Below are 12881 nucleotides of genomic sequence, written 5' to 3'. Positions count from 1 at the left end.
TTTAAAATATATGGATATAGAAACCTGCTGAAGATCATACTTCATATATCTGGCAGAGTCTAAGAAAGGTGAAGCCAGAATAAATATGTTTCAGGGACAAGAGATCACAAAGGAGGATTATACACTATTCTTGTATGCGACAACTGCGGCTAGGACATTGTTAGCCCCAAAATGGAAAACTCAGGACTTACCGACGATTGAAGAGTGGCAGACAAAAATGATAGACTATGAGGAACTAGCGAGACTGACTAGCGGGATCCGGAACCAGGGGGAAGCAAGGTTCCAAAGAGACTGGAGTAAATTTGTGGACTATATGGAAAAGAACTGTAGAAGTTTAAAGACACTTGCAGGACTGAAATAAATCCTACGAATTGACTTTAAATGGGAGGTATAAAGGAACTGCGAGATAAGAACTGAATAGAAAACCAAATGAGGGGAGGGAGGGAAGTTAAGCTCGGCAGAGCATTGAGAATGAGAGATTTGGAAAGAATTGTTAAAAAGATTGATGTATGTGTTGTATTGTTTTTTAATGTTTGTTTGTTTTGTTTATTGTTTTATATGTGCTTTAATTGGAAAATCTAATAAAATGTGTTTGGTTTTTTTAAAAAAGAAAAGAATAAATATGTTTCAGGTGACACAAGGGCAGCCATTGGTAAACTGGAATACTTGTGACATCATCCATCCGGCCAATCAACTGGGAATTTCCCAGCAACAAAGGGGTCTGGGTTACATTGTCATGCTGATTAGCTGGGAAAGGGTTAAGGGCATTTTCTGATTCAGTTTACACAGATGAGACTACTTTTAGAAAAGAGTCACGCTAGCAGCTATGTCAAGGAAGAATGACTTTTGTAATCTGGGGCTTCTCTGGAGGGGTGGCCCCAAAACCAACAATGCAGGCAGGTAAAAAAGCTTCATTGCATATTAAGGACCAGAGGTGCTATGTCAGAGGTAAGGTTAAAAAAAAAAGGAGAATAAGGAGCGGGTGGCGCACTGAACCTCTTGGGCTTGCTGATTGAAAGGTTGGCAGTTTGAATCTGTGCGACGGGGTGAGCTCTCGTTACTCTGTCCCAGCTTCTGCCAACCTAGCAGTTCGAAAGCACGCCAGTGCAAGTAGATAATTAGGTACTGCTGCGGCAAGAAGGTAAACAGTGCTTCCGTGTGCTCTGCCTTCTGTCACGGTGTTCCTGAAGCGAGATGAGTGCCGTCACCTTTGTCTGGACTTAACTTTTCCAGGGGTCCTTTACCTTTTTTTACCTTGCTATGTCAGATCAGGACATGGGGGTAAGATTTATTATATCCAGATGCAGCATCTACCGAGGCAGCTTTAAGAGTCTCCAGAGCTTATTTCTTTATTCCTGATGGTAATTATAGTAATGTTCATAAGCAAGTCCTGTCACCTGACCAATTTGCTGAGCTGTCGGATTTGTGCCTTAGATATGCAGTTTTAGAATACAGTCCCAAGACTGTACAGTCAGCGTGAGATGATTTAGATGTGGTTCAGCCTGCTGAGATCACTCTGTGAAAGGAATAGGGGGTCTCTTATCAATTATTGTAGGTCTGCCATATTTCAAAAAGTGAAAAGCCAGATACAAAAGTTGTTGAGGTTTTTTTTGGCAAAATTGTTGAGCTGCCATATGCTCGGGTTTTCGCTGATTTTTGAAAATTCTGTCCGGACGCTATTTTCGACGGATGAATCCTGGGTATGTCTGGGAAATTCCAGATGTATGGCAGCCCTAATTATTAGCACCTCTAACAAACTACAGTTCCCAGGATTCTTGGTGAGGGACGGGACCCAGGACTGTTAAAGTGGTGTAGCTGTGCTTTAAATGCATGCTACACTTTTAACCATACTGTGCAACATCTGGTGGTGGGGAAGAGATATGAATATAAAATTAGGTTTCAGATTACTTTGAGAGACATTTTATGTCTTTAGTTTGAAGATTTTTGATGCAACTTTTAATCAAATGATCTCCAAGGCAGTTTACCCAGCAGTACAAAACAACAACAACACAGTGGCTTTTGTTCCTCTGACCACTGGCAGAAGCCAGAGTTTTCCCTCCCCCTCACATCTGTTGTTCCAGAGCAGCTGCCAGTTGAGCAAAGTTATTTCTGGCAGGGAAAAGGGAAGTTATCTCCCTGCAGCCACAGCTCTGTCATCTAGTTAGAATCTTATCTTGCCACGGAAACACAACTACATAAAGCAGGAGGCTTAGCAATTTAAAGTACAGTATGACGAGGAACAAGCAGCTGTTGAGGGTGGTATAGTGGTTAGAGCTGGTGAACTAGGACCTGGGAGAACAAGGTTCAAATCCTACACAAGACTACAAAGTTCATGGGGTGTTCTTTGCCCAGCCACCCATTGTCTCTCAGCCAAACCTACTCCTCAGGATTGTTACGAGGATAAAATGTGGAGTGGGAGAACAATGTATGTAAATATAAGAACTAAATAAATAAATCAGTCTTTCTTCCCCCCAACCTGGTGCCCTCCAGAGGTTTAGGACTACAACTCCCATAGTCCCTGACCATTGATTATGCTGGCTGCAACTGATGGAAGTCGCAGTCCAACAATATCTGAAGAGCACTAGGTTGAAGGCTGCCATAGAGGTGAGGAAGTAGGCAATGTGGTAGTTTTATAATGTTGTTGGACTTCAACTTTCTGCCTATGCTGGTAGGGGCTGATGGGAACTGTAGTCTAATATCATCTTGAGGACTCAACTTTGGTTTTTTCTAAACATTTTCCCCCTCTGCTAGCTAGGAGAAAGTAGGAGCTGTCTATAGAAATTAAATAGAGAACTCCATGATTTTATCTTAGTTTATATCTGAACAACAGCTGGTCACTCCACACACCGACGAGTACTGCCTAGTAGTAGTAATTGGCGGGCGTTCCTGCTAGGTGTTATTTCGTAAAAAATAATAATCTCGGCGTTTTTAAACATTTAGGTTAGACTCACTGAACTCTTTTTGTGAGTCGACATCTAACGCGTCCACATGCAAACCAATGAAATATTAGACTTCTTTATACAGGTAGCGCTAGATCTGCGCAGGCGGGACAATTTAAGTGGACATTTTCTGCAACTTTCGTGCTTCGCGGGTGGGAATTCTGAACGGAAGTCCAAATGAGCCCAGCTCCTAAACGACTGTGTCTCAGCTTCTACCTCCCTCATCATTTGTGTTATTTATTTTCCGTATTGATTTATTCCCCCCCCCAAAAAAAGCGATCCCAGGGCAGAAATGACATAAGGCCAAAGTTAAATCAGAATATCAAACCAGGCCAACATAAACTTCAACAATGCCAATTTCAAGCTAGCATCCCTCACCTTTAAAAGGATGGCGGGCAAAGAGGTGCAAATGCATTTGTTATGAGCATAGTCTACATTTGAAGTCTCATGGTTAGGGCGATTTTCTTTTTCTTTTTCAAAAATGTCTTAATGCCCACCGCACTCCGAAATAGGTCCTGGCTTCCCAGAACATAAATGCTCTCCTGCTACCTGTTGCGGAGGACGCGCTGCTGCCCAACTACACCTGGCTTAAAACACAGACTTTACCGATTTCTACGGGCAGAGCTCTCTCACTTCCGCTCAACAGGAGAAAGAGCGGTTTATAACGTGAACCCCGGAAGCTTTCTATCCTAAGAAAAAAAGGCAGTCTACTCTTTTTCTTTATCTTTGAGGTCCACTAGGATGATCGAAAGTTGTGGGCGGGGGGAGAGAGAAAGAGTGTTCTCCACGATCCCATGGTGCCGTGCGGCTGCACGCATGCGCAAAGGGAAAAGAACGTGCGACGGAGTTTCCTTCCGACGTTTATTTGCGGCGCCGCCGGTGGCGTAATTCGAGCTCCCGAATCTTGCCGCCGTTTGAACTTCCCGCCGGGGAGAACTGCGAAGAGCCGCGGCCTAGTCCTGAGGGGGAAACTGACAGGGCGGCTACAGTTCAGAGAGCTCCGGCCATAACGACCCCACTTCCCGCGCTTGGGAAGGGGCGGGTGTCTCCTTTTCCCCCTCGCCGCCGTCATGTCGGCGGGCTTCTCCTTCGGAGCCGGGACTCTGCCTTCGGCTACCGCAGCTGCTGCTGGTACTGGAGGCGGCGGCGGAGGGGGCTTCTCGTTTGGAGCCACCCCGAGGTAAGCGGGGGCGTGGGGGGAAGTGTGGAGGCACCTCGGGCGGAGCGGGGAGTAGATAGGGCTCGGTTGAGGGCATAGCCTCGCTGCCACTATTCTCCTCTCGTTACTGCTTGCTACGTAGAACACGCGCGCCCAAGTTGCTCGACGATTGCGCACGTGGCTTCCTCCCCCCCTCCAACCCTGTGAGGTAGGCTATATACGGTGAAAATATTTCCCATCCCCAGCTTTGTGGCTGAAGCTGGGATTTTAGCCTGGGTCTTCCAGAGTCCACGCTGGGATTTATTTTAAAGTGTGCTGTGAACAGCAGCGGAAGTAAGTACTTTAAAAAAAAAAGCTCAGCTAGAATTTCAGCGATAAAAGCATATTTATTATTATTATTAATATTATTGAATTTATATACTGCTCTATACCCAGAGGTCTCTAGGCGGTTCACAGAACAAAATCAAAATATAAAACCACAAAAAAATATCAAAATCATAATAACAACCCAATAACCCCCATATATAATAGTTGCCACAATATGTCCAGTTTGCAGGGCGAAGTGATTTTGGGTGTTTCAGAAAGAGCCACAATAAATAATAGCTAAACTCAAAAGCAAAACCTAGGATGGCAGTTGTAGTCACACATTGGGTTAAGTCCCATTGACCTCAGTGGGACTTGTTTCTGGGTAAGTGTGCATCTAGGATAGTGAATCTAGGGCAGAAACAAGTACGTCCTATGAAGAATAATAGATACATGCAGACTGCTGGCTGTTTTCTTTTGGACAGTGGAAGAGCTCCATGATGAAGTGCATGTGGATTAGGTCACAGGAAACTACATTATACTGAGTCATACTACTGTTCATCTAACTTTGTATTGGCTGCACTGACTGCTAGCAGCTCTCAGACAGGGCCTTTCCCAGCTCTGCCTGTTGATACTGGAGTTTGAACTTGGAACATTCTGCATGCAAAGCAGATAATCTTATCACTGGCAGAGGAAAAGGAGTGGGGGGGGAGCTCACCGCCCCCGGCAGCGCGATCCCGGTGGGGTGCCATCGCAGCTGTCCCCCGCCCGTGATGGGCACTACGCCCCTGCAGGCAGCGTGCCCTGCCCCCAAGATGTGAACCACGCCCCTGCGGGTGGCGCGCCACGCCCCCAGGACGCGCGTCAGCCCCACCCCCACCTGCTCTCCCCCCCCCCATGCCGGAGCATGAAGCTCCGCCACTGGATCTTATTAGTAAGCCATGAGCCTTTCCATAGTCTTACTGTTTTGGAAAGCATATGCAATACAATGTGGCTTAATGGACATATATTTGTGGTCCTTTTGTGCTTTGCCACCAAGCAGATCCATCCTTCTTTGTTTCAGCATTGTTGTTGTTTAGTCATGTCCGACTCTTCGTGACCCCATTGATCAGAGCACGCCAGGCACTCCTGTCTTCCACTGCCTCCTGCAGTTTGGTCAGACTCATGTTGGTAGCTTCGAGTAACACTGTCCAACCATCTCGTCCTCTGTCGTCCCCTTCTCCTAGTGCCCTCAATCTTTCCCAACATCAGGGTCTTTTCCAGGGAGTCTTCTCTTCTCATGAGGTGGCCAAAGTATTGGACCCTCAGCTTCAGGATCTGTCCTTCCAGTGAGCACTCAGGGCTGATTTCCTTCAGGATGGATAGGTTTGATCTTCTTGCAGTCCATGGGACTCTCAAGAGTCTCCTCCAGCACCATAATTCAAAAGCATCAATTCTTCGGCGATCAGCCTTCTTGATGGTCCAGCTCTCACTTCCATACATCACTACTGGTAAAACCATAGCTTTAACTATACGGACCTTTGTTGGCAAGGTGATGTCTCTGCTTTTTAAGATGCTATCTAGGTTTGTCATTGCTTTTCTCCCAAGAAGCAGGCGTCTTTTAATTTTGTGACTGTTGTCACCATCTGCAGTGATCATGGAACCATGTTTATGTTTCAGCATAATTAACATGTTTCAACAGAATTAAGTGCAAATATCTGGACTAGTGGAGTGTGGGTCTTCTGTATCTTATATCACTAGACACAAGTACTAGAGTTTTCAGAAGATTTTCCTTTCTTTTTTAGAAAAGCATTTTTTTAAAAAAAGTCAGTGCAGACCAGAGGTGGGGAACCTTTGTCCAGTCTTGATTCCTTAGGGGGTCCACATTGGCCTGCAAGGTCATTTTCCCCATTTGACGTCATCTGATTGGCAAGAGTAGGGTTAAACCCTGCATTGGCTGCATGCCTGTTCCCCAAAAGGAACAGATACATGCAACGAAAGCAGCAGATTTAACCCTCTACTTATTAACTGATGGTAAAGGTAAAGGGACCCCTGACCGTTAAGTCCAGTCGTGGACGACTCTGGGGTTGCGGCACTCATCTCACTTTACTGGCCGAGGGAGCCGGTGTTTGTCCGCAGACAGCTTCTGGGTCATGTGGCCAGCATGACTATGCCGTTTCTGGTGAACCAGAGCAGTGCATGGAAATGGCATTTACCTTCCCACCGGAGTGGTACCTATTTATCTACTTGCACTTTGACGTGCTTTCGAACTGCTAGGTTGCCAGGAGCAGGGACTGAGCAACGGGAGCTCATTCTGTCATGGGGATTCAAACCCCATTAACTGATGAATGGAGATTAAATCCTGCTCAATTTGGCAGGATTCCATGAAATGCCTTCCAGACTGAACTGGAATCCCTTTCTAAAATGGAATAATAATAATAATAATAATAATAATAATAATAATAATAATAATAATAAATTATTTATACCCTGCCCGCCCATCTGGTCGGGTTCCCCCAGCCACTCTGGGTGGCTTCCAACAAAATATTAAAATACAGAAATCCATCAAACATTAAAAGCTTCCCTAAACAGGGCTGCCTTGAGATGCCTTCTAAAGGTCTGGTAACTGTTGTTCTCTTTGACCTCTGGTGGGAGGGCATTCCACAGGGTGGAAGGAGGGGAACTTTTAGCTGCGTTGTGCAAGACGTTTTCAAGTCTCAACTTAGGGACTTCAAAGCACCTTCCACCTGATGTCATTGCGATACCTGTCATATTTTACCCAAAGGCCCATTCTGGTAAAGATCTGGCTAATGGAATCAATGTGTTTTCCTATCTCTAGTATAGACAGACGAGTACATGAGTTATGAACCATGGGATTGTTGATTCAAAGTAAATTCACTTCAGTTTTGGCTTTAGGCCCTTGCTTTTGATTAATAAAGCTGACCTAACTTAATATGGTTCCTGAGATAATGTATGTTTTGAGCACCTTATTACTGAGCATTATATGTAATTCTAAACATGTTCATTCAGAAGATTACTGTGGTACCTCCAGTTGCGGACGGGGGTTCGGATCCCGAGGTTTCCACAATGTGAGGACTGCTTCTGCACATGCGCGCACGGTGAAACCCGGTCCAATACCTCTGGGTTTGCCGCTTTCACATCCTGAAGTTTACGTAACCAGAGGGTTATGTAACTGGAGGTACTATTGTATATTCAAATGGGGTCTAAGAATACACCTTAGAGGCTTGTCATGAAATTCTACTCTTATTGATCCAGAGGATATTCCAACATATAGTTAGCAAAATAAAAGCACATTGCAGGATTCCCAAAAAAATATACCAGAGGCAATTGTATTTCATCCAGCAGAAGGCCAGTAAGCTACTGCTACTGAAGGCAAATAAGCATAATGATCACAAATCCAATATATTTATGATTGGCACTGTCCATAAGAAATTCAATTGCAGCAGTCTTAACTTAAACTTAAAATAATAATAAACATTAACACTAAGCACACTATGTACAGAACACCACACCAGAAGGAAGAGAGATAGAGTGAATCCCAGGCTCCTTCTGGCCTATTGTTGTAGTCAGCATGACCTTGACAGAAGAGATAACAGAACCAGTTTAAGCCAGCTGTACTCAGCTTCTCTGAAGGAATAATCCAAACATCATGAGCCTTCTGCTTGTTTCTTTCACACAGAGAAGCTTCCAGAGCCCTCTTGAATTAATTAGAATAGGAAAGATCTCTACACATCTGACCAATACTTTCTGTACCAAGAAATGCAAACTGACAAGGCCGTGCTTGTTTATGCTGGAAATTCACTTGCCATTTAAATAATAATAATAAGCAGGTACATACCGGTAATGTTGCAATGCAGAGCGTTCCTGTTCAGCTCCCTCACCTCCCTTGCTCCCCCTGCAGCAGCCAGCCACTATTCTATGGTTACTGAGCATCCTCATTCCTCACTGAGCTCTTTAGGAGGTATTTATGTATTGGTTTTTATTCTCTGTATATCCTCTTGAGTTTCTGTTCTTAAATTTTCCTGTACTTCTCCAGCAGTCAGGATTCCCACAGGTCTGCCCATTAGCCTCTTGTGTTTTCGATGGTGTTGTTTTAAGTACATAAGACAACTGATTTCACTATTAGCAGAGGATGATAATGATGGAAGGGGTTTAGGCTAAGCTCACCATCACATTGAACATGCTACATTTTTGTGTTCTTTCCCCCCTCAGTGTTCTTCACACTGATTGTGTTGTGTCTGACACCCAGGGTGTTAAAACATCAAATAAACTTTACAAGTCCTAGCTGTCAGATTTTATTTCTGTTGTGCTCCCAGTTGCTTTCCATATTGTGGCTAAGATAGAGCTCATCTGCACCGTCTTATAATATATTACATTTGTACTGTCGTAACTTTAAGCCATTTAAATCTGCTGGTTACATCATTATTAATTTTGCAACACAGACATTCCATGTCTGAAATGTTATATGAGTTTTCTGTGGTTAGTGACCCAAACAGTAATAACTGTTGTGTTATTACTGGAGAGCCAACAGCATCACGTAAACCTTTCTGCCTGATAGATGATGGCGAGTGAACAATAGTAGAAATGGAAAACTACTATGTATGAAATATATTGCATTGCTACAAGGATCTTGTATTCTACTTCAGTCTGAAAAAAAAGCTCACTTTTAATTTGCTAATACGGTAACTTCTTTTAAAACTTGTTCTGGGATGTGAGAAATAAAGTTAACTGTATATCTCTGGGATAGTCAGGCCCTACCCTTCAGAATGAAAATGTAAATAATTTTGTGTTTCCTAAAATATTTCCAGTAATGTTAGAAATGTAGTTTGAGAGCCGCTTCATTCTAGTGGACTGTTTTTGATTCAGCTTCAGTTGAAATCACTAATGTCTTTGGGTCTCTGTCCTTTTCCATATAGGGTTCTGAAACATGTAATTAGCTACTTGATTATGTTAACACTGCAAATGCAGTTGGTTGTTTTAAGTGTTTGTCTGTGTTAAAATAATGACAGTTAGCAACAAAAAAACCCAAAAAGGCAACATAAATCTTGGTTGACTTGAGGGAGAAATATTAAAGGGAGAAATATGGAAGAGGCATTTTGACTTTCAAACTGTTCTGTAGAACTACTGCAATGAAGAAATAAAAAAATGAGCGTGTGTTAAATTTAACTAATTTGTTTGTCTTGTAATGTAGCTCAACTGGAGGGCTTAACTTTGGGACATTGGGCTCAACAGCTACAGCAACTACAACCGCTTCATCGGTAGGCTTTGGAACTGGACTTTTTAGCTCAAAACCTGCCACTGGTTTTACATTGGGAGGGGCTAATACAGGTAAAATATTATATTTCTACACTCTTAAGTATAATGACATTTGAAATGTGTAAAAAAATAGTAGGTTATAAATAACCATATATGCATTTGGTTAATAATAACACTTTATATACCTGTATACTAGACAAGCATATATGGAACTGTAGTTGTTTGCATATATAGTGATATAATATACCTTTTTTTCTTTTCTCTTTATGCACTTTTTCTTTTTACTTTATTTTGTTCAATTGAAAAATAAAAAAGGTGATCCTTGAACTGATAATTGATTTGAGAATTAGTGATGAGAATTAGTGGCAAACTGCAGGAATGGCTAAGCATGAAAAATTTCAGATTATATTCAGTAATTTTGCTCCTTGCCAAAAATATTTGTATCTTCATTATTAAATGCACCTTCTGGTTATATAGTATTATTAGAGAGCTGGTATTGTATTTTTTTAAAAAAATATTTATGCATTTTACATATCTTAATATATCAGTTATACAATTGTCATTGTTTATCTCACACTCTGACTTCACACACATCCCTCTGTGGGGTCCTATTTAGTCCTTGTTAAGCTGCATCTCCTTAATTACCGCCCCTCTTCTGCTTATTTTATCTGCTGCTCATATACTGATCCCCACTTGAAAGTTTATCTGATTGTTATATTACTTTTAATATTCGCCAAAGTATTCCCACTCTTCTTTTATATCTGACTCATCTTGATTTCTTATCTTTGCAGTCATCATTGCTACTCCGCATATTCGATTAGCTTATTCTGCCAGTCTATTTTTGTGGGATTTTTTTTGTCCTTCCACTTTTGGGCATACAGTGGTACCTTGGCTTACGAAGACGATCCATTCCGCAGCGCTCTTCGTAAGTCAAAGTCTTCGGTTGTTGAAGCGCCCGTTCTGCGCATGCGTGAAGCGCGATTTTGCACTTCTGCGCAGGTGCAGAACGCGCGCGCAGTGACAAGACTTCTGGGTTTGCTACTTCGGAAGTCGAAACCTTCGGAAGTCGAGTCATTCGGATGTTGAGGTACCACTGTAAATTATTCTGGCCGCTGTTTTTGCATAGAGGAAAAAAAGACTAAGTACTTTCTTGGGTATTTCCCCATCTACTATACTCAATAAGAACATCTCTGATTTCTTGGGAAATGAGACCCTTAACATCTTTTTTAGTTCTGAATATATCATCTTCCAATACTCTCTGGCTTTCTTACAACCCCACCACTTGTGTCTAAATGTCCCTTTGATCTGCTGATAATGGATTCCAAGTCACTAATTTGGGGTCAGTGATAAATCTATAAGGCAACTGGCAATAGAAGTGTGGTTTATTAAACTCAGGGTTTTTTGTACTATTACGCAGGAACAGCAACCACCATGGCTACAGCATTGACACTAGGTAAGTGCTATATGTTCAAAGCTAGCTTTGCTTTTTCTTTAAATGGGTTGTGACTTTCAGAGCTGCCCAAACGAAAAATTCTGGATTTGAACGATGAGAGACTAGGAATGCTGGATAAACCCCCAAAGATGACTAAAGTATCAAGAAGAAAAATATGAAAAAGTAAAAACTGTAGATAATGATACATTAGGAACATATACTCAAATATTTACTTGGTTGGTTCAAATCCAGATGTAACATTCAGCTGCCCACCTCCTTTCCATGGCCTTGTTAGCCTTCCTGATCCACAGTCTCCAAAGCTCTCAGCTATCCATGTGTTGTTATGATATGTGCTATTCAATTTCTATAACCTACCTATGTGATATTTTCCCATTATCTTTCTATTTCCCTGTTTTCTTCATTTTCTTCATGTTCTTTTTATCAAGTCTGTCTCTTCCTCTCATTTTTCTCAAAGGTGCCTGTATTCAGGCCACGGCCACAGTCCATAGCCGTCAGCAATTCTGCTTCTGCACTCTGTATAATCTATTAAGGGTGTGCCATTTATATGAGTTAGAATTGAGCTAGCATGTCTTGGTTGTGATCCCATGCCTGATGCAGCTTGGGTGCAACCCTTGACTGTGCCCTGCTTCCGGGTATCCAGGTTGTAGAAGTGGTCAGAAGTATACTTTTATCAGGTGCATCTGATTCTTCATCCAGTCACTCCTTAGTTAAAAGGACTAGGCCACTGTCACTTATGCATGGTGATCTCTGAGTTAGACTCCAGTAAAGTACGTTATGTAGGGCCACTATTGAAATTGGGAAGTGATAGCTGGTGCCAAATTCTTCTGCCTGTGTTTTGACTTGAATGGCCCAAAGAGTATATTGTGTCACTTATTGTCCACTTGATCTGTCTACAGTTTCTGGCTACTATCCTTGGTCCTGATGGTTGTCCTATAAAGCAGTGAATAGCTTGGACCCATTATATTCTAGGTTCTCCAGTGCTCTGAGATGAACCAGAAACCTTGTTTCAGGTGATACATATTGAAAACATGAGACTTATAGGTGCCCAGGGTTGACCTTCCTCAGTGGTGGTGGTGATGATTTTGTCATAGTATCCTCTGGGAGTGTGGGACAACAGTGTTGGGAAGCAGTGGATATATTGGTTGGTTGTTTTTTAAAAAAAGAATTTCAGAAGCATTCAAAATATGGGAAGCTTGGCTATCTCTTACTGCTAGTACATATTGTTAAGTGTGTTTCGCTGCTTTGAGTCTAATGGAAGAGTGAGTGAAAAAATTAATGTGGCTTTGCTCACGTTTCACTGGCCATATACAGATCTAGAGTAATAAATTTAGAATTCTTAATTTTACTTAACATACCCAGTTGAAGTGGATCAAAACAAGAATGACATTTTATTGTTCTTTTACAGGCACACCTGCTTCTACTTCTGCAAGTACCCCAGGACTTAGTCTAGGATTCAGCAAACCTGCAGGATCAGCCACACCATTTGCTTTGCCTATCTCTTCTGCCACCTCTGGCCTCTCACTTTCTTCTGCTCTTGCATCTGCTCCAGCAACAGGTTATATATACACTTATAGTTTTGTGTTTAAATCAAATTTCCATTGTTTATAAATGCATAATCGTAATTGTTCCTAAAAAAAACAACCAGGTGAATCAGTGCAGTTCTGAAAAAGATGATTGAACATTCACATAATGGTTTGGTACACTTAATTAACTTGGGAACATGGTACATTATAGGGAAGCCAGTATGAAGGATGCTAAAAGAAGCGTCCTA

General features: G+C 42.2%; 1 protein-coding gene across 2 annotated transcripts in view; it reads left to right on the top strand.

The window, feature by feature from the left end:
- Positions 1–3735: 3735 nt before the first annotated feature.
- The window catches only part of NUP58 (nucleoporin 58), a 32111-nt gene continuing 22965 nt past the window's right edge, over positions 3736–12881 (top strand). For both annotated transcript variants that reach the window (XM_035114801.3, XM_035114800.3), the window contains exons 1-4: positions 3736–4119; positions 9593–9729; positions 11075–11110; positions 12516–12665. In XM_035114801.3, coding sequence (XP_034970692.2) covers positions 4010–4119; positions 9593–9729; positions 11075–11110; positions 12516–12665 — 433 coding nt within the window. In that variant the 5' untranslated portion in view covers positions 3736–4009. The remainder of the gene's footprint in view (positions 4120–9592; positions 9730–11074; positions 11111–12515; positions 12666–12881) is intronic.

The sequence above is a fragment of the Zootoca vivipara genome, chromosome 4, assembly GCF_965207765.1.
Source record: "Zootoca vivipara chromosome 4, rZooViv2.hap1.1, whole genome shotgun sequence".
Lineage (NCBI taxonomy): Eukaryota > Metazoa > Chordata > Lepidosauria > Squamata > Lacertidae > Zootoca > Zootoca vivipara.
The sequence above is the reverse complement of the archived record's forward strand: the minus strand, read 5'-3'. Positions and strand labels throughout refer to the sequence as shown.